At 39.4% G+C, this 24,459-nt stretch overlaps 2 protein-coding genes across 5 annotated transcripts; one reads left to right on the plus strand and one right to left on the minus strand.

Moving 5' to 3' along the window:
- Positions 1-1,878: 1,878 nt before the first annotated feature.
- On the plus strand, positions 1,879-7,429 carry LOC112569455 (solute carrier organic anion transporter family member 2A1-like). The gene is made up of 12 exons (XM_025247245.1): positions 1,879-2,129; positions 2,377-2,493; positions 2,725-2,947; positions 3,140-3,322; positions 3,483-3,569; positions 3,882-4,088; positions 4,283-4,447; positions 4,790-4,973; positions 5,172-5,316; positions 5,591-5,745; positions 5,942-6,006; positions 6,271-7,429. The coding sequence occupies exons 1-12, from the start codon at positions 1,920-1,922 to the stop codon at positions 6,522-6,524; spliced, it is 1,995 nt and encodes a 664-aa protein (XP_025103030.1). The 5' UTR covers positions 1,879-1,919; the 3' UTR covers positions 6,525-7,429.
- A 2,322-nt stretch (positions 7,430-9,751) lies between these two features.
- On the minus strand, positions 9,752-24,289 carry LOC112569131 (solute carrier organic anion transporter family member 2A1-like). Of its 4 annotated transcripts, none has more exons than XM_025246831.1 (12): positions 23,911-24,289; positions 23,578-23,694; positions 22,809-23,043; positions 14,248-14,421; positions 13,664-13,750; positions 13,173-13,370; positions 12,445-12,609; positions 11,833-12,016; positions 11,528-11,672; positions 10,884-11,038; positions 10,497-10,561; positions 9,752-10,237 (listed from the first exon to the last, which is right to left on the minus strand). In XM_025246831.1, exons 1-12 carry the CDS (start codon positions 24,121-24,123, stop codon positions 9,909-9,911), a joined length of 2,067 nt encoding a protein of 688 aa, XP_025102616.1. In that variant the 5' UTR covers positions 24,124-24,289; the 3' UTR covers positions 9,752-9,908. The 4 variants fall into 4 exon arrangements, with proteins under 4 accessions (XP_025102616.1, XP_025102615.1, XP_025102617.1 ...); XM_025246830.1 differs by lacking the exons at positions 22,809-23,043; positions 23,578-23,694 and adding exons at positions 14,592-14,826; positions 15,025-15,141 and having other exon boundaries at positions 23,911-24,288; XM_025246832.1 differs by lacking the exons at positions 22,809-23,043; positions 23,578-23,694; positions 23,911-24,289 and adding exons at positions 14,592-14,826; positions 15,025-15,141; positions 15,359-15,812 and having other exon boundaries at positions 14,248-14,418.
- Positions 24,290-24,459: the final 170 nt, after the last annotated feature.

The following is a 24,459-nucleotide window of genomic DNA, read 5'->3' on the forward strand; positions in this document are numbered from 1 at the left end:
TTACTAAGAGAACTAAAGGCAGCTGCTTGTGCAAAGGTACCACGTTCTCTTTAAACAATAAACACAATGCTTGCAGCTCAATGTATCAGATGCTGTGGGCATCAAATAATCAGAAAAATCATCTCCTAAGTCAATACTTGTGCTAAGTTGTCTTAAAATGACATAGTGCTTTTTATAGTCACTGAGGTACATTATCTTATTACATTATGATCTTGTACTACTAACCTGAGGTGTCCTAAGGTCATCAACTGTATCTACTGTTGCTAGGGATGTCTGTGTGAGAGAGAGAGAGAAAATTATTTCACTTGACATGTATGTATTATCTCTATATATTGCTAGTACATGTACTATCTGGAATTGTCATTGTGGATGAATAAAGTTGAATTGAATTACAAAGAATTGGTCGACTGATGCTCTAGTTTTAATCATCATAACCTCGTAAAATGTCCCGTCTGTTTCTCATGTCTGAAAACTTATTTGTTAAACATATTTAATTGTTAAGAATTATCATTTAATACAAACTTGATCAGAGTTGTTTGATTCAAAATGTTCTGTAAAATAACTTCAACTTCACTTCCTGAAGTGGTTGTCTTTCTTTATGTCACAAAGTGCACGTGGGAAAAATAAAAAAATAAAAAAATAAATAAATAAATAAATAAATAAATAAATAAATGGAGAATGTAGAATTCGTAGTGCCTTTTCCCACCTCAGATGGCAGGCTCAAACACACACAGATATATATTTATCAAGGCGCATGACTACCTACCTTTAGTAATTGGGAAGCAAATGCATCCTCACAAGCACATGTGTACTTACGCGCATGCGCACCAGCACATTCAGAATCCACTCTTCTTTTTCCTACTGACATTCATTTTAACTCTCTTCTCCACAGACTTTTATACACAGTGTCTTCTAAACAGTGAATCCTCATAACTTGATTACACTGCTGACTACACAGGGAGACACCTTCGTGATGCAAGATCAGCATTTAGCCTCAGAGTTATCTTCTAAGCAAGATGGAGGCGACTGATGTGATTTTGAACTGTTGCAGCGAACGGAGAATGTGAAATAAGTGCAAAGAAGAAAATAACTGACAGTCAAACATTTAGAGCTCCTGATGAAAAACATTTTAAACAACTACTCGGAAATTGCTGTAAATTTTTATTTCATTTTTATATCAACAATTATTAAAGTGCTTGTGTTTGTGGTGCATTTGTGATAGAAACTGGGACAGAAGGGAAAACAGAAAGAGAGAGAGAGAGAGATAAAGTAGACTGAAAAAAACAAAGATACAGGGCAAATAGAAAGAGAGAAAGATTATTATAATAAAGATAAGGGTTAAATGTACACATTAAGCATATATTCACATACTTATCCCTAATTGTGTTCTCCATTCAAGATAGAAAAAAAATTCATGCAAGATCACGCTAGAATGAGAAAGCAAAAGATACAAGGGAAATAAAAAAAGAGAAGAGAGAGATAATTATAATAAATATAGTACAGAATGACTATATTCATATAGCTATGCCTACTCGTGTTTTCTATTTGAGATACTCATTTTTTTATGCAAGATCACGCTAGTTTCTCGTGGACAAGCACTCTGGAAAATCATCCTCCATTTTGCACCCGGGCATGACACCAGGACTGGAGACAACACCCGATAATCAGCGGAACGTATGACATTCGTGTTAACTCTCACCTGGAGATGTATGACAGCAGTGACCCCCAAACACACACACCACGGATCCAGTTATTAACTTTAATCATCGTTGATGCGGTCGAGGGTCCTGTATATAAGCTCACAATGATACATCACTCGACAGCAACACCAGGGCCTCCTCACCTTTATGTTAACTGAACTCTTCACTTTTTTTTTCGAAACATATTTCAGACGGCTGATACTGAGGTAGCCGTGCATCATGGCCCCTCACCAGAAGAAGAGCAAGCCCAGCACCAACGACTACATCGCCGCCAGCACGGACATGGACAACGACTATGTCCCAGAGTGCGGCATCGGGGGATGCAAACCGCCGGCGGCGAGGATGCTGGCCAACATCGGTGTCTTCACAGGCTCCTACTGCCTCTGCTCGCTCGTCACCTCCACCTTGAACTCGTATGTCAATAGTCAGGTATGACTTATCACTTTTTTGTGATTTATAGTCAAAATGGCCGGCCGGGGCTTATTGTTTGTTGTCTGTTTGTTGTCAGAAAGTGTTAGATGGTCTATCTTGGTGGTGAGACACACTTAATATTTTTGTGGGGAGGACATGGAGCCATTGTGAAAAACAAATCATTGCAGAAAAAATGTAGTCTTAAAGGAGACTTAGATATGATCCAATGCATGAAAATGATCCAATGGTCTCGCGGCGATCGCAGGTCACGACCTTAGAACGTCACTTCGGCTTCACCAGCTCTGAGACAGGACTCATCATGGCGGCCAACGACATCGGCTTTCTCATCCTCGTCCTCTTCATCAGCTACGTGGCTGACAAGGTCAGACAACTCGCAAAACGAACGTAACTCTAGACTCAAATGATTTGTTATGTCAAGTAATATGCTCGTAAGATAAAATGTGACCTGCCTGCACAGCAGATATTTAATAGTGACCTTTGCAACCCATGCTGAAATTGAAATCCCGGCCACCAGTGTGTTCCTCACAGTCTGGAGTATATTTACGTGGGTAGATAGAGAGAGAGCCTCATCCATTCCACTTGTTGTCCCCAGATCCACATTCCACGAGCTTTAGGTCTCGCCACAATCTTCTTTGGCGTGTCTGGGATCATCTGTGCCCTGCCACACTTCTTGTTTGGTGCCCCTAGTCCCACTGTGGACATCAAGACGAGTAACATCACAGGAGTCGTGTCTTCACGATCGACAAAAGCCTTCGGTGGTCAGCTATGTGACAACGATAATTTGACATCCCTTGGGTGCGGCATGATTGCTGAAGGTATATATCCACTCTTACTTTAAAGGTAAATTGTAACTGACAGTTGTTACCTCAACCTTAAGATATATTTAAAATAATTGGGATTAAAAATACCGTCCCGAAGATGTGTGACTATTGAAAGCTGTCGGGGACAAACAAGACTTCGCGAAAAATTATGGAAAACACTTTTTATTGTGTTATGTTCTTATGCAGATGCCACGAAGTCTTCGGCAATGCTCGGTGGAGAGAACAAAGCGCGAGCTCATGCCACCACAGCCTTGGTCATCATCGTCCTCGGCATGGTCCTGCAAGGAGTGGCAAAGTCTCCTCGCTACTCCTTCCTCACCACCTACGTGGACGCTAATGTCGACAGAACAAAGACAGGCTTCTACGTGGGTAAGTTACAGCCCTTGACCACTTGATGCTAAAATAACAATCCTGGAGTTTCTTTCTATGAATAAAAGATTGAATTACACAACTGGTTATTAAACCATCTCCTGACTGTGCATATAATTTCACTAATGACAGGTCTGGTATTTCGTGGGTTTTATTTCAGGAGTGATGACCACACTCGGCATCATGGGGCCAGCAATGGCGTATGCAATTGGTGGAATTTTTACTCGCATTTATGTGACACTAGAAGGTGCGTTGACTGTTAAGGAAATCGTCTAATTAGTTAAGGTATTATTTGTACCATGATATCATAAGTTGGACTGAGCTCCGACAGAAGACACCCCTCTTCTAAAGCCCTACTCTAAATTAAACTGCTTTGTTTATAATTTAGGACTACCCCGAATGTTTTAATTTTTAAGCTCTTTGTTTACTTTAAGGAAGAATATTTTTAAACTCTGTGCTTGTGAATTAACCTTCAGCATTATGTTTTTTAGAGTCGACTTGTTTTTCTCGATCTTGTTCTGAAAGCAAATATGAATGATCTCTTGCCTTCCATTTCTAGACACAAATCTGTATCCCAGACACCCGAAGTGGATAGGAGCCTGGTGGCTAGGGTACATCACATTCGGGTGTGCAGCATGTGTGTTTGGTATTCCCCTCTTCTTCTTCCCGAGATCCTTAAAGAAGGGGAAAATTTCCTCTGAAAAGAAACCGATAAATGATATCGTCATACAGAAAAAGCCGTTCGACATCGTTTCCTATTTGAAAGGTTTGTTTACATTGTGACAGATTACATTAAATTTAGATGCTTCTGCTTTAGAAATAAGAATCTACAATGTGACAAGAGATTATCGATGAATTCACAAAAGAAAACTTAACAGCAAATACACAAAAAACAAGCGAACAATTAAAGAAGAATATTAATCAATTAATTAATTAACAAGAGTGGCCATTCCTTCTCAGGATTCTTTGGGGCGTTGGGCCGCCTGGTGACGAACCCTATCTACATGCTGGTCCTAGCATCCTCCTGTGCTCTGCTCTTCTCTGTGGCCGGATCCCAATCTTTCACACCCAAGTACATTGAAAACCAGTTCTCCTTCCCAGCCTGGCGAGTCAACATGTCACTGGGTAGGTCACACGAAATAAATGTAGTCGTCTCCACGACATCTTTGTGTGTACATGTGTCTTTCTGTGAATGTATATATATATATCGATGTGGTTGTGTGTGTGTTTCTTTATTTTCTTCTTACAGTCTTACTTTTACTTTCATGTCCTTAGTTGTACGCTTTTTTTTTCTTTTCCCCCCTTTCTTCTTTTTTTCTTGCTTTATCTTAAATGTCATGCCTAAAACCAAGAAACTTCCATTAACTACATCTTTAATTATCCGTTTACTTGTCATTTCCTTTATCCTGTAATTTTTACCGAACACAGTGACAACAGAATTATTGTAAACATTTAATTTTTTTCCAGCCGGGAATATGCTGGGGACAGCATGCGTTGGCACATTTGTTGGCGGCTACCTTACAAAGAGATTGAAGATGGGCCCTTTGCTCGGCCTGAAGTTCATTACGGCCATGCAGATCCTCTCTGTCTTCTTCTCCGGCTTGCTGATGATCTTCAAGTGTGACCAGCCCTACCTGTACAACAGTCCTGGGTTAGTGATATAACAAAACAGCGACGAGGCTGGGACTGGATTAATTATCATTAGACAATACTTTGAAAAAGCCTGTTCTTTGCTTATTCTATAAAGTCAAAGTACGGGGAAGGTGCAGGGTGCAAAAATGTACTTATCACATTGCAAATAAGTGATTCAGATTAAGATGTTTTATTGTGTTTTCTGTTTCACTTGTAGTCCTCGTGCTGCAGTGGACGAGTCCACCATTGGCTGCAACAAGAATTGTGCGTGTGACGACAACGACTACTTTCCCATCTGCGGCGACGATGGCCGAACCTACTTCTCACCTTGTCACGCGGGTTGTCTGGTGGATACAAATAAGGTGTGGTCATGTGTGAATGTTTAAATGTGTGTGTATGTGGCATGCATTTTAGAAAGTACCAAAAAAATGTAATTGCAAAGAAATCAAACAATAAGAAATAAATTCACAAACTAAAGAACAAACGTTGTATTTAATGAATTAAACTAAAGAGTGAATGAATGAAGTAATAAAGAACAGACAATAAAAAACATATATATGCTTCAATATATCGAATAAATTGAAAAAAAGTTTTTATGGACGATAAATATTCTAAATATCGTCATTTCCGCCAAAGATGTATCAGAACTGCACGTGCATCGCTGGAGGGACCGCCACGGCGGGTATGTGTGACTACAGTTGCCCTATGTTCTACCCGTTTATGGTCGCTGTCGCTGCTGGATCTCTCTTTGGAACCTTGTCCATCATACCCAAGCTAATCATCTACATCAGGTGCGCAACTTCAGTAGCATCCACTTTCTTGTTGTAGGTTCCTCTTACTAGCATCATTGGAAAAGCTAATCGTCAAATTGTAAAAACTCTGCTTCGAAGATTGCTTCTATTGTAATATAGGACTAGACAATGTGATAGGTCAAACCACTGGTGTAAGTTCCTACTTCTACAGTTATTCCATCTATCTTTGTTGCAGGTCTGTTGAAGAACGAGATAAACCGCTTGCCTTAGGTCTAGCCTCGTTTTCGACATCAGTAACAGGTGTGAATTTTTATTTAGAGAGATCAAAACAATAGGAGATGGCCGGGCATTAACTACAGTATTATTCACTTCTACTTTCGTGAAGTGGTTTCAAGTAATTTTATTTCGTTTTGAACCAACAGCATGGTATTGAATTCACTAACATAAATCAGCATCATGCTACCATGAAATAACACAATAAATTACAGTCTTGAGCCAAGGACAAGGCGCTATAAACTCTAGTCATTCATTTCTTTGTTAACACACTTTTAATTTCTCTTGTAGCATGGATGCTGGGGCCAATCCTCTTTGGAAAGATCGTGGACGGTATTTGCATTCAGTGGGAGAATTCGTGTTTCGGAAGAGGTGCCTGTCGTCTCTATGACAACGACATGTTTCGCCTGCGGATGCTTGGCTATCAGATAGGCTTCAGGTTCCTGGGGCTTCTTTTGTCCATCTCAGCCTTGGTATACGCGATTGTTACAAAGAAATTTCAAAAACAAGAGGCCAAGACCCCAGCCATGGAAATGACAGTCTAGTTACTCGATGGCATTGTGAAGGAGGACGAGAAGTAACCACGTCAGGATCCCCGTCACACGCATTACGCCCCTTTAAGAAAAAGAAAAGACAGTTTGCCAGACGTTTATAAGAACAAAATAGTTCCGTACAGAATAGATATCTAACTTCTATTATCTTAAAGAGACGATGATATGACGAAAACGACACAGCCAACAATTCCCAAATTACCTGGAGAAGCAAAGTGTTTGCTACTCTATGAGTTTCGACACTATTTGTCAATACATTTTTTTCAATAAAACACGATGCAATATGACCTGCAAGGTGTGAAAAAAACTTTCTTATCTAGCACTTTCACCCTTCGCAGCTTTTCATTTCCATAGCAATGTACAAACTTGTGCTAAATCACTGCACACAGCAAAGCAATATGGCTTAACATAACTGAATCCGCCTATAAGCAAGGATTCATGACGAATATATATCGAAATTGAAAATTTATTAGTAAATTTTCAAGAAATGCAATGATATGTTTACTAAAAGTCCGCAAGTAATATTAAACCAGTTATTCTTACATTGTTAATATACAATTTAACTTCACATAAAAAGGTTCATTGTGTTCTTTTTTGTGCTTGTAAAACTTCTCTGATCGTGTGGATTATTTTAGAGAATTATCTGGGATTTACAGATGTGAGTTTGGAGTTCAGGTAACAAGCCTTGTGTTTGAGATTCTGACAGTGTTGACTAAACATGGTTTAAAATGGTTCAGTGAATTCATAGTAAACCTAAAAAGCCAAAGAAATACTAGGAAAGTGGCACGTGTCAGCATCTTCTCTTTCTTCATTAGAAAGGTGACTTTCTCTCTATTTCACTAATTAAGAGAGACAAGATTCTGCAAGAGATGCGGATGCAAAGTGTTTGTATATGTTACTGAAGCATTGTATTAAGACAGTTTCTTACACATGTAAACGTTTGAAAAAAATAAACTGAAAAAAATCTGTTTAAATGTTTTACTTCATTTAATATTGTTTGTGCGAAACGGTTTTCACGATTTTTACACGTTTTTGCATTTAAAATAAAATGCAAAAAATATATTTTTTAAATGGACCACTTGAACATGTACAGTTTAGTTTTGATTGCATTGGCAACTGACAAATCACTATCATCTGATAGACAAACAGACATATTTTTGTTGGATGGGTGAGTGAGATTCCGAGATACAAACGGTATTGTTTATTGTTGCTACCAGTGGCATCTAAAGCAACCGCAAGACGGAAGTAATTAAAAGGAACAGAAAAGCGAGTGAAGAAAATGCAGTCTGACAACAGTTTATCAGTATTGTTGCTGCATCATCTTCATTCATCACAAGATGACTCATGCAAAACAGCTTGTTGTGGAGTTCTCATTCATCTCCATCTGCGTCGGTGTCGGCCAAGAGTTGTCACAACAGATTTCACATCCTCCAGACAAAGTCAACAACCTACAATTTGACCCTTGAAGAATTTTCATTCAGTGGGGCTGGTGTGGTTGCAAAGAAAATATTTACTGAAGTTAACAGTACGTGCCCTCCTGCCCTTCACTGCTTTATGTTGTAGATAAGTCTTGTTGTTTACAATGGTGATGTAAAAGTGTAGATACATTTGCGTGCACGTGTTCTTGCAAAGAGAAACAGGGAGAGAAAAGTTAGAAAAGGTCCAGCTTTATGACTGGTTGTTATTTTTTGCTTTGTTATATTTCTAACAAAGACCTTTACAGAACTACAAATAAACACAGAGACCTTACAATGGCCGACAGATGGCAGGTTGGTTGGTGCATTTAAAAAGGATAATTGGGTAATTTTCAATAATATGATTCATTTTTAATAACTGGTTTAAAATGGAGATCAGCATGATGAATTAAACCTTGGATGAAATATTAAAAAATAAGCAGCCAAGCTCCTTCTACTATAGTACAATACACCATACTATAAACACTATATTTATTGTACACATGCTTTTCTAATCCTCCGTAGCAACTGGAAGAAAAACACAAAATCAGTCTTAGTTTTATGGTAGCTGAGCAAGTATTTTCCCTACAACTATCAATAGCGGACACGATTTTTTCGAGTTTGGTAATTCACTAGTCTTTTAGATATTTTACTTTTTCCGATAACCAACTATTCTACATTCAAGTACCCTGCCTTCACTTCTTTGTAAGTTATTTATTTGCTTTATTCCCCATCGTTTTCTTTGTCGTATCATTTTTAACTCTATTTTTGTCGCTGTTGTGCATTTTAAGACACCCACCATAAGAAAGGTTACACAGAAGAAAACTATTTTGCAATTCATAAAAGTTTGCTGAACGATGTTTGTGTTCGAGACCTGTATTCAAGGGATGTAACCCACATCAACATAACGCGTAAAACTTCACGCGGTTATTTCTCTTTGACCTTCCGTGCAAGTTGTATAGCTCGCCCATCTACAGACCTACAAGAGTTCTGAAGTACAGAAATGTGAAATTACTGCAATTGTCATTGATTGTTACTACTTAAGATTGGTTTGTGGTAATGAGCTGCAAGTAGTTCCTAGTAAATCTGGCAAGACTGTGTCAACTCACAAAATTTTAGTCAATCGTCGATTAATTAAGATACAGAGCTCAGTCTGCCTAATTATTATTTTAGATTATTTTAGGCAAAAACTGTAAGATGCACGCAGTGTTAAATGGTTCAGCAATTCAGTAACTAGAGCGGTTTTGCAACACGAAACTATTTACTTACAGATGCGTATTCATTTATTTATTGATTCTTTATTTCTCACACCTGTATTCCATCATAATAAAAAGAAAGAAGATCATTTACAGTATCACACTAAAAGATACGATAGTAAATGTTGCATTATTTTACAGCACTTCCTGTATCAAACATCTCTTAGTAACTTAATAAATAAGATCTCAAAGCAGTTAGTTATGTCCTAATAAGCAACATGTATCTAACTCAGAATAGGTTTCCAGCAGAGAGCATTGATCATTGAAACTAAAGGCTTTGTCAAAATATTATATCAGTTTAAAACACTCCGACATGAAGGGGTTTATTTGTTCACAATCTCTTATAAAATATTGGCATAGAACGTGACTATCTGGTTAATTGACATATCCTTAAACTCTGGTAGGTACATTTTGCTACAAGCACTGTGCTTATTATAAAAACATTTTAACAAGCACAAGGAACTGTTGAACAAGGAAATCCTTATGATTATCTTGAAAACTATATACAGGAGAGATTAGTAAGTATCACGATTAGTCTTAGTAATGAAAAACGGTCTTAGCAATTTTTTCCCATACAAGCAGATCTACTTTGTACCAGTTTGTAACACACAACACTAATATCGTAATTTTCTGTAATATTATTGGATTCATGTCGGTTCTGAATTATTTTACACATGACCCCATGATAATTTTTTTGTTACATCGTTGTTTGTTTCTCGTGGCATATCTTGAGCAGCTGCGTGGTCAAGCTCTAAGTCTTCTACCTTCCCAGCTTTTGGTTTGTCTTCGAATGTTTTACGAACAACAGCGAAAGCAAGGCTGATGAAGACGATGATACATCCAATGAAGCGAAAACAGAACTGCGAACCGATCAGCTTCCAGCGAAAGACGCTGTTGTCATAGAGACGGCAGTAGCCTCTCCCCTCGCAGGTGTTGTCCCACTGGATGCAGATGTCGTCCACCACCTTGCCGTACAGAACAGGACCTAGCATCCAGCCTGACACACACACAAACACACACACACACACACACACACACAACACACACACACACACACACACACACACACACACACCTCACTTTATCACTTAGTCTACAAGTATGAACTGTTCAGACATTCAACCATAAAGGCTTTCTTAGGATTGTTCAAATGCTAAAAAAAAAGATGTGTATACTATGAAAAAATAATCATCAGGGTTAGGAAAAAGACATTTTAAGATGTGCATGTGCAATAAGAATCACTTGTGTTCTCTCACCTGTAACAGAAGTCATAAAGGAAAGAAAGCCCAGAGCCAGACCTTTATCTTTGTCCTCCACACACCTGTCGCAGGTAAAATGCAAACATTTATTATTTATTCACATTTGACAAAAATATCATAATGCAATTGAACAATTTGCAGTTCCTTGCTTGTACACATGTTCAAAGAAGCAAGTTGTGGCTCATTGTAAGGTACCAAAACCGAATTATTGTAATTTCCACCTGCATTTCACGATGTGATGGGAAGCCGTGATTATTCCAGCAGTTTTTTCTTTCTATTTCTGGCTCTCTTTCTCTCTCTCTCTCTCTCTCTCTCTCTCTCTCTCTCTCTCTCTCTCTCTCTCTCTTTCTCTCTCTCTCACAGAGGTCGGCGAGGACTACCTACCGTATGGTGACGATTAGTGTGGGTACGATAGCAAATGTTCCGAACAAAGCTTGACACGCCAGGCCGATCATAAACGGGTAGAACATGGGGCAACTGTAGTCACACACCCCGGCAGTGGCTGTGCCCCCTCCTATACACGTGCAGTTCTGGTAGGTCTGAGGATAAAGTGAACGTGTACATCGAGAACAAAATACAGGAAGATACTTTATTTCTTTATGTTAACTGGAAAAAAGTATCCTATTTACCAAAAACATGCTACTAACCCTCGTCCTTTCTCGAGATACATACATTGCAGTGTACAGAAGAAGGTTTATACCAATTTCATGCCGTTTATATAGATATGTCTAACTAACCCAGGTTTCTAGACCTCCAAACAGTCTATGTTGACCTCTTCCTGCATATAATGGTCATGTATCTCAAGAAAAGAAGGTTGATATTTTCCTATATTTTAAGAATTAGAAACTTCTTTTACCTACACATTAAGAAAAAAATTACTACTCTTTAAATAAATTTAAGAGAAAATGTTTCAGTCAAGAGAGGCAGTTCAGCTCTAGAGATACATGGCATGCACGCAAAGACATACATACATACGAACAGCAAATTATTCTTTACAAAACTATTTGTGACCAGGACTAGCTATGTACCCCTCCCAAGTGCTCGAGACATCCCGCGTGGCACGGCGAGAAGTAGGTCCGACCGTCCGCTCCGCAGACAGGAAAGTAGTCCATGTCATCGCACGTGCAGCCATCGAAGCAGCCAGCCTGCGATTCGTCGATTGTTGCAAGAGGTCTGTGAGAAATGATCGTTAGGGTTAAAAGATCTCAATATAGATATTTACAAAAAAAGAAACTTTCTTAATAAATAAGTTAATAAAGAAGGAATATAACTAGAATAAACAGAAGTCGATTAAGTTGTAAAGCTCAAAGCAAGACAAGGACGAGAAACGAACCCAGGGCTGTTGTACAGAGAGGGCTGTTGGCAGGTGAATGCCATCTGAAGGCCGGTACCAGCGCACGATGCCATCTGGAAGACAGATGCGAACTTCAGGCTTGCTAGCGGCCCCATCTTGAAGCGCCTGGACAGGAAGCCGCCTATGAATGTCCCCACACACGCCGAGCTCAGCATCACGACGGCTGGAAACAACCACCACAACAACCTTTAACCTTCTGTCGGTCTGTGGACTACTGTGTGGACCAGCTTGGGGTTAATTCTGTGGGTCAGACTGTGAGTTAGCTTTTGGTTCATTCGAAAGGTCAGGGTGTGCGCCAAAAAATTTTTTTTAATGGTGTTCTTTCTTTTGGCCAGTCTGTGATTTTGTTTGTCAATCTTTGCACCAGTCAGTAGACAGTCTGTGGGTGTTTCTGTAGAAGAGTCAGTGAAACAGTTTGCTGGGCGTCTGTAGACGTGTTTTGTGGAAGCAGGTTGTTTGTGGTCCTTCTGTGAGCTCATGGAACAGGCCCATCATGTGTCTGTAAGTCAGTCTGCAAAACCTTTCTCGTCTGTTTCAGAAACCTCCAAATTCTTCGAGATACGTTACAGGATGTCTTCCAGCGAGCCTCACCCATGGACATGTTGGCCCTCCAGGCAGGATAGGAGAACTGGTTTTCGATGTACTTGGGTGCGAAACGCTGCGTACCGGCAACAGCGAAGGTGAAGAAGCAGGACGATATCACTTGAGTCATGTACACTGGGTTCTTCACCAGACGATGCATCGCCGCCAGGAAACCTGAAGACCAAACAATGGATTTGGGGAAGGGAGAAGTCGTCATATAAAGACTAGATAGAATTTAGCAGAAGAACAGATGGATTGACTTTCGAGTGGTACAACGAAGGTTAATTTTAGGTTTGGGGAAACAGGCAACATATTTATTATACATCATTTCCGTACTATACATATATATATAATCAGACTATCATCGTGATTTGGTTGGGGCGACACTTTTCTGCTTCATGACAGTATCAGTACATAAGTGTACAAAAAATAACGAGATTGGTGAAGGTAAGAAGGATTGTGTTGTTAAACATTTTATGAATTCATATTTATAAATTCGTGTGTGGATGCAAAGATGTACAATATGGATAACAGATTATTAAGTTATTGCTGAGTGTCTCGTTTATTTCTAATTTCCACTTTTTCTTGGTGAAATGATAGTAATGAAATCAGTGTCTTATAAAAGAAAGAAAAATAAAATCAAATACTAAAATAATCGAACAAAAATAACCAAAAAGGCAGTAAAGTACAAATTAATGTTTTTAAACTGTCTGGGTTCTTGGAGAAGACATTTCCACCTTTCATATATTTGACTGCAAACTCATAGAAATGGTTCGTTGTGTCTGTCTTTCTCTTCTCCTGAGGGTTGTCTCTCTTGAAAGAGCGAGGGAAGCAGAAAAGCGGGAGAGAAAAGAGGCAGGCTGCTCCTCCAAACGTGATGTACCCGAGCCACCATGCTCCTATCCATTTCGGGTGCCTCGGGCCAATGTTCGTTTCTATGATACCAACACCAAAAAAAAATTAGGATTAAAAACAAAAATAATCAGAAGAAAAATAGAAAATGCAAAAATTAAGAACAAGTATAAAAATAAGATATATATATATATATATAACTAAAGGCAAAACCCAGAACAAATTCAAGCAAAAATAACAAAACTAAAAATAAGAACAAGAAAAATAAGAATATTAACAAGAATAAAAATAAGCAGAATTTTTAAACGAATTATGCTGCAACAAGACAGCAAGAAATTATGTATCCTCATCATGGACAAGGACTGAGTGTCCTCACCTTCTAGAGTAACGTACATCCTGGTGAAGACACCGCCCAGTGCAAAGGCTGCGGCTGGTCCCATGACACCAAATGTGAGGATGATACCTAAAAATAAAGAGTTGGTCATGTATGTCAGAACGAAGTTAATATCCTTTAGTACATTTTAAATGGTTTTTTTTTTATCTCGTGTTGCACTGAACAAGAGGAATATCCACTCAATTTTGTCCTTTTTATTCTGTATGTCCAGCTGTTAAAATTGGGAAAGAAGTAGTCGCGGGCACAACAAAGTGCAGCCCAGCTCTGACCAGTCAGGTATCTATAACCTGATGAGGCGAGAGAAAGAGAATATTTTTAACTACATTCTCCTCTACGCACCCGAAACAGCGATGCCTTATCTAAAGACAACTCCAGAGCTTCATCATGTGTAAATGTTTGGATCTTCACATGTACAGGTCCACATTTGAATATTTTTGTCGTGTGTACATATTCTCAAGTACGCGTATTCTCAATTTTGAATATTCTTATTTTTGCATATTTATTTCCATTAGCATTTGTCACACACACACACACACACGGGTAGACCGCTTGCTGTAAGGTCGTACCCATGTAGAAGCCAGTCTTGGTTTTGTCGATGTTGTTGTCGACGAAGGTGGTGATGAGTGGGTGGCGAGGGGCCTTGGCCACGCCCTGCAGCACCATACCGAGTACGATGATCACCAGTGCAGACATGGCATTGGCCCGGGCACGGTTGCTGATACTGGAGGTATCTACCCCTGCTGGTGAAATGACACAGATTGAAAGATTTCGTAACAATTAAAACCTTTCAAAAAGCTTAGTTTGCGTCTGTCCATTTGATGCACCCTACGACCGGCTCCGGTGGACCAGCAAACAGACCAAGAAGAAAACGATGTCTAGTTTTATTCACTTTAAGTAATAGCTTTCTTACTATTTGTGGAGGTGGAGGGTTGAAGACAAGCAGACAGTTTGGTGGTGTTGAATGTGTCACACATTTGCCCCTGGAATGTTTGGGAGGCGCCAGCTGACGCCGCTTTGCTGACGTTCCCCATCACGATGTCGTCTGATGGACTAGGGGCTCCGAAGAGAAACTGAGGCAGGGCACAGAGAATCCCAGAAATTCCGAAAAGGACAGTCGCGAATCCCATGAACCGAGGGATGTGCACCTGAGGTCATAAAACATACTTCAGCACATGACATCACCAACAGGTGATTCTACCCGACTAGTAAAGCATGTAAATAAACAAGGTCGAACTAGTAACAGCATAAAAGAATGTTTTCTGTTTCTAACATTACTGTGCTACCAGTTCAGTACAATGCTTTGATAGACTGGGCGAAATTCTTTGTAATAATAGACATCTCACTCTTGTGGCGATGTGGCTGACAAAAAGAACGATGACCAAGAATCCGATGTCATTGGCCGCCATGATTATGCCTGTCTGTTCACTGCTGAAGCCGAAATGTCGCTCAATAGTCGTGACCTGTGAGAACACCAGTGAACATTTTCAACTAGAGACTTCTATTACTTTTTACTATTTTTTACTATTAATGTTCACTTTCACTTTCATTCAGCGTCTTGCTCCTTTTTCTTTTTTCAATATTTCCCATTCACAAAATAAAAACAAAAATCATTTCACACATTTTTCAACATAACAGCCCAAATACCTTTACACAATATTTTTTTATTCCCGTTCTCACCTGGCCGTTGACGTACGCGGACAAGGTGGATGTCATCAAGCCACTGATGGCATAAATTCCAGAAAAGTCGCCATGTTGGTCAACTTGCTCCTGGCTGGTGGCTGGACATGAACTTGATGAGCATCTCCCTTTGTCATCAGAATCCATCTTGGAGGATGAGTCTGTCTGGACATCGGGAGGTGAAGTACCGTTGTTGGCAATGACAGCTGACATTATTAATCCTGATTGCAGTTAGCTCAGTTTTTTGACAAACTATTCTCCAGTGTTAGAAGTGTACTTGTCATCTGCCTTTCAATGAGTAGACTGAACTCATTCCCGGCCGCAATTCGTTGGAACGACCTGACAACACACAACAAATAAACATTACTTTTTTAGAGTTCCTATGATGAAGGGGCAGAGGTCAGGGATATTCTGAAGATCGTCAGAGGGAGGTTATCTCAGAGGCCAAACGGAGTTGGCAGGCAATGCAACATCACACACATTGCGACAAGTCACAACTTTTTTTTGCTCACTGAGCTGTGCGCGAATGGCTAAAAATTATGTAAATAAAATCAGCCATACAACAATTAAAAACCCGCAAATGCCATCAAACAGTTGACAGCATGATAAGTAAAATGCATATATGCAGATTGACAACCGACGACTGTGCAGAATAGTGCAGAATTCACTTATTCATTGCGAATCCTCACGACCGTGTCCAAAGACTCCAGTTGAATCTGTCCACGTCTTCCTTGTACTCCTGTAACATGCACTGAGAAGAAAACTAAGTTCACTAAAAAACGACTAAAGTACATCAGTCCAAAGGTAGCCTTTGGTACTGAATCGGTGTCGCTTCCCCAGACTTCTGAAAAAAATTCTAAAAGAACTCTTTTTTGCATTTTAAATTTTTGCTGCTTTCGTCTAAACACCGTGCTCCAGAATGAGCTGAAAAATTTTGAAAGCGATTGTTATCCAGAAAGAAGTTATACTTAGTTGTGTGTGTGTGTGGTTTTTTTCTGTGTTTTTCCATGCATGCACTTCGTTTTTAATAAATTATTGACCAAACACTTACAAACTTTCCTCCCCTCAGCTTATCCACTGGAAGACAAACACAAAATCAATCTTAGTTTTGTGGTAGCTGATATGTTCACTCCCAACTATTCATATGGGACACGTTTCGCGTTTGGTAATTCACTAGCCTTTTATATATTTGACTTTTTCTGATAACCAACTATTCTACATTCAAGTACCCTACCCTTCACTTCTTTGTAAGTTATTTATTTGTTTATTCTCCATCTTTTGTTAGTCGTATCATTTTTTAGCTCTATTTTTGTCGTTGTTGTGCATTTTTAAGACACTCAACATAAGAAAGGTATTTCTACACAGAAGAAAACTATTTCGCCATTCATAAACGTCTGCTGAATGATGTTTGTGTTTGAGGCCTGTATTCAAGGGATGTAACCCACATAAACATAACGCGTAAAACCTTTACGCGGTTATTTCTCTTTGACCTTCCGTGCAAGTTGTATAGCTCGCCTCCACAGACCTACTACTAGAGTTCTGAAGTACAGAAATGTGAAATTATTGCAATTGTCACTGATTGTAACCACTTAAGATGGGTTATTGGTTAATGGGCTGCAAGTAGTTCCTAGTGAAAATCTGGTAAGACTGTGTCAACTCACAAAATTTTAGTCAAAAGTCGATTAATTAAGATACAGAACTCACTCAGTCTGCCTAATTATTTTTAGATTATTTTAGGCAATTGTTTTCATTAGAGCGGTTTTGTTTTAATTACATTTCAGTATATCATGTTTGTCGCGTTCATTTGCAAGTACACTGGTACAGTCTCAGTTAAAAGTTAAAAAAAAGCAGTAAAAAAACACTGGACTGTTTCAAAGATATAAGACAAATACATTGTAATTACAAGAGATGAGAAAGTAATATTCGAGGTCTACTCTGCATTCATTTATTGATTCTTTATTTCTCACACCTGTATTCCATCATAATAAAAAGAAAGAAGATCATTTACAGTATCATACTAAACGATACGATAGTAAATGTTGCATTATTTTACATAAGATCTCAAAGCAGTTAGTTATGTCCTAATAAGCAACAGATCTAACCAAAAAATAGGTTTTCAGCAGAAAGCAACAGCAATGACATTTACATTGAAAATGTTCTGATCATTGAAACTAAAGCTTTTGTCCAAATATTATGTCAATTTAAAACACTCCGACATGAAGGGGTTTATTTGTTCACAATCTCTTGTAAAATATTGGCTTAGAACGTGACCATCTGGTTAATTGACATATCCTTAAACTCTGATAGATACATTTTGCTACAAGCACTGTGCTTATTATAAAAACATTTTAACAAGCACAAGGAACTGTTGAACAAGCAGGTCCTTAAGATTTTCTTTAAAACAAAAGAGATTAGTATGACGATTAGTCTTAGTAATGAAAAACGGTGCTAGAAATTTTTTCCCATACAAGCAGATCTACTTTAAACCAGTTTATAACAGACAGCACTAATATCGTAATTTTCTGTAATATTATTGGATTCATGTCGGGTCTGAATTATTTTACACATGACCCCAAGATAATTTTTTTGTTGCATCGTTGTTGGTTTTTCGTGGCATATCTAGAAGCAGATGTTAGGTCAAGCTCTAAGTCTTCGACCTTTGCAGCTTTCGGTTTTTCTTCGAATGTTTTACGAACAATAGCGAAAGCAAGGCTGATGAAGACGACGATACATCCAATGAAGCGAAAACAGAACTGCGAACCGATCACCTTCCAGCGAAAGACGCTGTTGTCATAGAGACGGCAGTAGCCTCTCCCCTCGCAGGTGTTGTCCCACTGGATGCAGATGTCGTCCACCACTTTGCCGTACAGAACAGGACCTAGCATCCAGCCTGACATGCACACACATACACGCAAACACACACACACACACACACACACACACACACACACACACACACACACACACACACACACACACACACACACACACACACACACACACACACACACACACACACATCTCACTTTATTAATTAGTCTACAAGTATAAACTGTTGAGACATTCACCATAAAGGCTTTCTTAAGGTTTGTTCAAGTGCTAAAAAAGCTATGTGTACTATGAAAAAATAATCATCAGAAAAAGACATTTTAAGATGTGCATGTACAATAAGAATCACTGTTGTTGTCTCACCTGTAACAGAAGTCATAAAGGAAAGAAAGCCCAGAGCCAGACCTTTATCTTTGTCCTCCACACACCTGTCGCAGGTAAAATGCAAACATTTATTATTTCATTCACATTTGACAAAAATATCCTAAACAATTGAACAATATGTAGTACCTTGCCTGTACACATGTTCAAAGAGAAGCAAGTATAAAATTATTTTAGATTAGACAAATAATTTGTTGTGGTTCATTGTAAGATACCAAAACTGAATTATTGCAATTTCCGCCTGCATTTCACGATGTGATGGGAAGCGGTGATGAGCTTATTTCCAGCAGTTTTTTCTTTCTATTTCTGGCTCTCTTTCTTTCTCTCTCTCTCTCTCACCTCTCTCACACACACACAGAGGTCGGCGAGGACTACCTACCGTATGGTGACGATTAGTGTGGGTACGATAGTAAATGTTCCGAACAAAGCTTGACACGCCAGGCCGATCATAAACGGGTAGAACATGGGGCAACTGTAGTCACACACCCCAGCAGTGGCTGTGCCCTCTCCTATACACGTGCAGTTCTGGTAGGTCTGAGGATAAAGTCAACGTGTACATCGAGAACAAAATACAGGAAGATAGTTTATTTCTTTATGTTAACTGGAAAAAGTATGTTATTTTATCAAAAACATGGCCACTAAACCTCGTTCCATCTCGAGATACATACGTGTCTTGCACAGAAGAAGGTTTATACCCATTTCATGCCGTTTATATAGATATGCTGTATCTCAAGAAGAGAAGGCTTGAAATTTTCCTATGTTTTGAAAAAAAATAATAACTTCTTTTACCTACACATTAAGAAAAAAATCACTACTTTTTACCTCTGAGAGAAAATGTTTCAGTCGAGAGAGGCAGTTCAGCTCTAGAGATACAGGGCATGCACACAAAGACATATATAAATAGGAACAGCAAATGATTCTTTACAAAAATATTTGTGACCAGGACTAGCTATGTACCCCTCCCAAATGCTCGAGACATCCCGCGTGGCACGGCGAGAAGTAGGTCCGACCGTCCGCTCCGCAGACAGGAAAGTAGTCCATGTCATCGCACGTGCAGCCATCGAAACAGCCAGCCTGCGATGCGTCGATTGCTGCCAGAGGTCTATGAGAAACATTTGTGTGGATACTGTTTCTTTGATTTCTCCATAGCCTGGAGAACTAATACTCCTAGTTTACCTATAATGCCAAGTCTGCCATTGGCTGAGGCCTTCATAACATACACGTATCCATGAACAATCTTGTTTGTAGACGTATATCTCGATCTTTAAGATCTCCAGATAGATATTTACAAAAAGAAACTTTCTTAATAAATAAAAGTGTATAAAGAAGGAATATAAAAAGAATAAATAGAAATTGATTAAGTTGTAAAGTTCAAAGCAAGACAAGGACGAGAAACGAACCCAGGGCTGTTGTACAGAGATGGCTGTTGGCAGGTGAATGCCATCTGAAGGCCGGTACCAGCGCACGATACCATCTGGAAGACAGATGCGAACTTAAGACTTGCTAGTGGCCCCATCTTGAAGCGCCGGGACAGGAAGCCGCCAATGAATGTCCCCACACACGCCGAGCTCAGCATCACGACGGCTGCAAACAACCACCACAACAACCTCTAACCTTCTGTCGGTCTGTGGACTACTGTGTGGAACAGCTTGAGGCTAAGTCTGTGGGCAAGACTGTGAGTTAGCTTTTGGCTAATTCTAGAGGTCAGGGTGTGCCAGTCTGTGATTTTGTTTGTCGATCTTTGCACCAGTCAGTAGACAGTCTGGTAATGTTCATGCAGAAGAGTGAGTGAAACAGTTTGCGGGCGTCTGTAGACGTGTTTTGTGCCAGCAGGGTGTTTGTGGTCCTTCTGTGAGCTCATTGAACAGTTCGATCACGTGTCTGTAGGTCAGCTTTCAAAACCTTTCTCGTCTGTTTCAGAAACCTCCAAAAGTCTGACATACGATACGGAGGGTCTGCCAACGAGCCTCACCCATGGACATGTTGGCCCTCCAGGCAGGATAGGAGAACTGGTTCTCGATGTACTTGGGTGCGAAACCCTGGGTACCGGCAACGGCGAAGATGAAGAAGCAGGACGATATCACTTGAGTCATGTACACTGGGTTCTTCACCAGACGATGCATCGCCGCCAGGAAACCTGAAGACCAAACAATGGCAATCGCAGTTTGGGGGAAGGGAAGTCGTCATATAAAGACTAGATAGCATTTACCAGAAGAACAGATGGATTGAATTTCGAGTGGTACGACGAAGGTTAATTTTAGGTTTGGGTAAACAGGTAACATATTTATTGTACATCATTTCCGTACTATACATATATATAATCAGACCATCATCGTGATTTGGTTGGGTCGACACTTTTCTGCTTCATGATGGCATCAGTACATTAGTGTATCAAAAATAACGAGATGAGTGAAAATAAGAAAGATTAAGTGTTGAACATTTTATGAATTCACATTTATAAATTCGTGGGTGGATGCAAAGGTGTACAACATGGATAACAGATTATTAAGTAATTGTTCAGTGCCTCGTTTATTACTAATTTCTACTTTTTCTTGTTCAAATGATAGTAATGAAATCAGTGTCTTATAAAAGAAAGAAAAATAAAATCAAATACTAAAATAATCGAAAAAAAATAACCAAAAAGGCAGTACAGCCCAAAACGATGTTTTTAAACTGTTTGGGTTATTGGGGAAGACATTTCCACCTTTCATATATTTGACTGCAAACTCATAGAAATGTTGCGTTGTGTCTGTCTTTCTCTTCTCCTGAGGGTTGTCTCTCTTGAAAGAGCGAGGGAAGCAGAAAAGCGGGAGAGAAAAGAGACAGGCAGCGCCTCCAAAAGTGATGTACCCGAGCCACCACGCTCCTATCCATTTCGGGTGCCTTGGGCCAATGTTTGTTTCTATGATACAAACACAAAGAAAACTAATAAAATTAGGATTGAAAACTAAAATAATAATAACAAAAATAGAAAATGCAAAAATTTAGAACAAATATAAAAATAAATATCTATAACTAAAGGCAACAACAAGAACAAATAAGAGCAAAAGCAACAAAAATAAAAATAAGAACAAGAAAATATGAATATGAACAAGAATAAAAATAAGCAAAATTTTCAGACGAATTATGCTGCAACAAGACGGCAAGAAATTAGTGTATCCTCATCATGGACAAGGACTGAGTGTCCTCACCTTCTAGAGTAACGTACATCCTGGTGAAGACACCGCCCAGGGCAAAGGCTGCGGCTGGTCCCATGACACCAAATGTGATGATGATACCTAAAAATAAAGAGATGGTCATGTATGTCAGAGGGAAGTTAATATCCTTTAGTACATTTGAAAGTGTATTTTTATCTCATGTTGCACTGAAGAAGAGGAATATCCCCTCAATTTAGTCATTTTCATTCTGTCTGTCCAGCTGTGAAAATTGTGAAAGAAGTAGGTTAACCGTGTCGCGGGCACAACAAAGTGCAGCCCAGCCCTGATTAATCAGGTATCTATGTCTGATGAGTCGAGAGAAAGAGAACCTTTTAAACTACTTTCTCCTCTAACCCTGCTCTAAAGACAACTCCAGAGCTTCATCACGTGTAAATTTTTGGATATATATGTACATGTTCTCATTTGAATATTTTCTCGTTTATACATATTCACAAGTATGCATATTCTCAATTTTGCATATTCTTATTTTTGAATATTTATTTCCATTAGCATCTCTCTCTCACACACACACGGGTAGACCGCTTGCTGTAAGGTCGTACCCATGTAGAAGCCAGTCTTGGTTCTCTCGATGTTGTTGTCGACAAAGGTGGTGATGAGCGGGTGGCGAGGGGCCTTGGCCACACCCTGCAGCACCATGCCAGTACGATGATCACCAGTGCAGACACGGCATTGGCCCGGGCACGGTTGCTGACACTCGAGGTGTCTACCCCTGCTGGTAAATGAAACAGATTAAACATTTTGTAACAATTAAAACTTTCCAAAAACGTAGTTTGCGTCTGTCCAGTTCATGCGCCCTACGACCTGTTCCGGTGGACCAGCATAACTATTGGTCAGCAAGTACACCCAAAGAATACATTGATAAAGAAGTATCCGCTTCATAAATGGATTTTCTTGGTCATCTTGATGATTGGTTCATCTCAGATTTCTACCAAAGTACACGACGACTTCACCTGCATCTGAAGCAAACAGACCAAGAATAAAACGACCTCTAATTTTATTCCCTTTAAGTAATACTTTCTTACTATTTGTGGATGTGGAGGGCTGAAGACAAGCAGACAGTTTGGTGGTGTTGAATGTGTCACACATTTGCCCCTGGAATATTTGGGAGGCGCCAGCTGACGCCGCTTTGCTGATGTTCCCCATCACGATGTCATCTGATGGACTAGGGGCTCCGTAGAGAAACTGGGGCAGGGCACAGAGAATCCCAGAAATTCCGAAAAGGACAGTCGCGAATCCCATGAACCGAGGGATGTGCACCTGAGGTCATAACACACTTCAGCACATGACGTCACCAACAGGTGATTCTTCCCGACTCAACAAGCATGTAATAAACAAAGTCGAACTAGCAACAGCATAAAATATTTTTTTTTCTATTTCCAACATTATTGTGTAACCAGTACAACACATCCTTTATAAGTCTGAATGTGTTCTAGTGTGTTCAAATATTTCTTCCTAGGTCCAAACAGGGACACCATTGTACAGATTTAGTACACCCACATTTATACCCATATATTAAAACTCGGACCACTGTTTTATCATGAGAACATATGTCCATATTCTAGAACACACTGATGTTCCATTTTGTTAGAAAAGAAATGTACTGGTATAAAACAAATATTTTAAACTGTATGCATATAGGACAAGGGTTGATTTAATAAAGTTATGAACGCCTTTAAAACGAATAAGTTGGAATAAAATAATGTAAATAATGTTTATAATGTAAAACACACATGAACGTTTTGTGTGCTTTGATAGACTGGGCGAAATTTTTTTTAATAATAGACATCTCACTCTTGTGGCGATGTGGCTGACAAAAAGAACGATGACCAAGAATCCGATGTCATTGGCCGCCATGATTATGCCTGTCTGTTCACTGCTGAAGCCAAAATGTCGCTCTATAGTCGTGACCTGTGTGAACATTAAGTGAACATTTTCACTAGAGACTTCTATTACTTTTTACTATTTTTTACTATTAATGTTCACTTTCACTATCATTCAGCGTCTTGCTCCGTTTCTTTTTTCAATATTTCCCATTCACAAAATAATACAAAAATCATTTCACACATTTTTCAACTTACCAGCCTAAATTTGCCTTTCCACATAATTTTTTATTCCCGTTCTCACCTGGCCGTTGACGTACGATGACAAGGTGGATGTCATCAAGCCACTGATGGCATAAATTCCAGAAAAAGTCGCCATGTTGGTCAACTTGCTCCTGGCTGGTGACTGGACATGAACTTGATGTGCATCCCCTTTGTCATCAGAGTCCATCTTGGAGGATGAGTCTGTCTGGACATCGGGAGGTGAAGTACCGTTGTTGGCAATTACAGCTGACATTATTAATCCTCTTTGGAGTTTAATTTTTTGGCAAACTATTCTTCAGTGTAAGAAGTGTCTTTGCCGTCTGCCTTTCAAGGACTAGACTGAATTCATTACTTAATTCCCGGCCTCGATTCGTTGGAACAACATGACAACACACAACAAATAAACATTACTTTTTTAGAGTTCCTATGATGAAGGGGCAGAGGTCAGAGATATTCTGAAGATCGTCAAAGGGAGGTTATCACAGAGGCCAAACGGAGTTGGCAGGCAATGCAACATCACACACATCGCGACAAGTCACAACTTTTTTTTGCTCACTGAGCTGTGCGCGAATGGCTAAAAATTATGTAA

The sequence above is a fragment of the Pomacea canaliculata genome, linkage group LG7 (genome assembly GCF_003073045.1).
Source record: "Pomacea canaliculata isolate SZHN2017 linkage group LG7, ASM307304v1, whole genome shotgun sequence".
Taxonomy (NCBI): domain Eukaryota; kingdom Metazoa; phylum Mollusca; class Gastropoda; order Architaenioglossa; family Ampullariidae; genus Pomacea; species Pomacea canaliculata.

Coding starts and splice junctions, on each gene's coding strand:
- LOC112569455 (XM_025247245.1), top strand. CDS start 1,920: ATGGCCCCTCACCAGAAGAAGAGCAAGCCCAGCACCAACGACTACATC. Junction 2,494..2,724: donor TCAGCTACGTGGCTGACAAG/GTCAGACAACTC, acceptor TGTTGTCCCCAG/ATCCACATTCCACGAGCTTT. Junction 5,746..5,941: donor AAGCTAATCATCTACATCAG/GTGCGCAACTTC, acceptor TCTTTGTTGCAG/GTCTGTTGAAGAACGAGATA.
- LOC112569131 (XM_025246831.1), bottom strand. CDS start 24,123: ATGTCAGCTGTAATTGCCAACAACGGTACTTCACCTCCCGATGTCCAG. Junction 14,422..22,808: donor GCCCTCCACATCCACAAATA/GTAAGAAAGTAT, acceptor TCATTTCACCAG/CAGGGGTAGATACCTCCAGT. Junction 10,238..10,496: donor CTTTATGACTTCTGTTACAG/GTGAGAGAACAC, acceptor TGTGTGTGTCAG/GCTGGATGCTAGGTCCTGTT.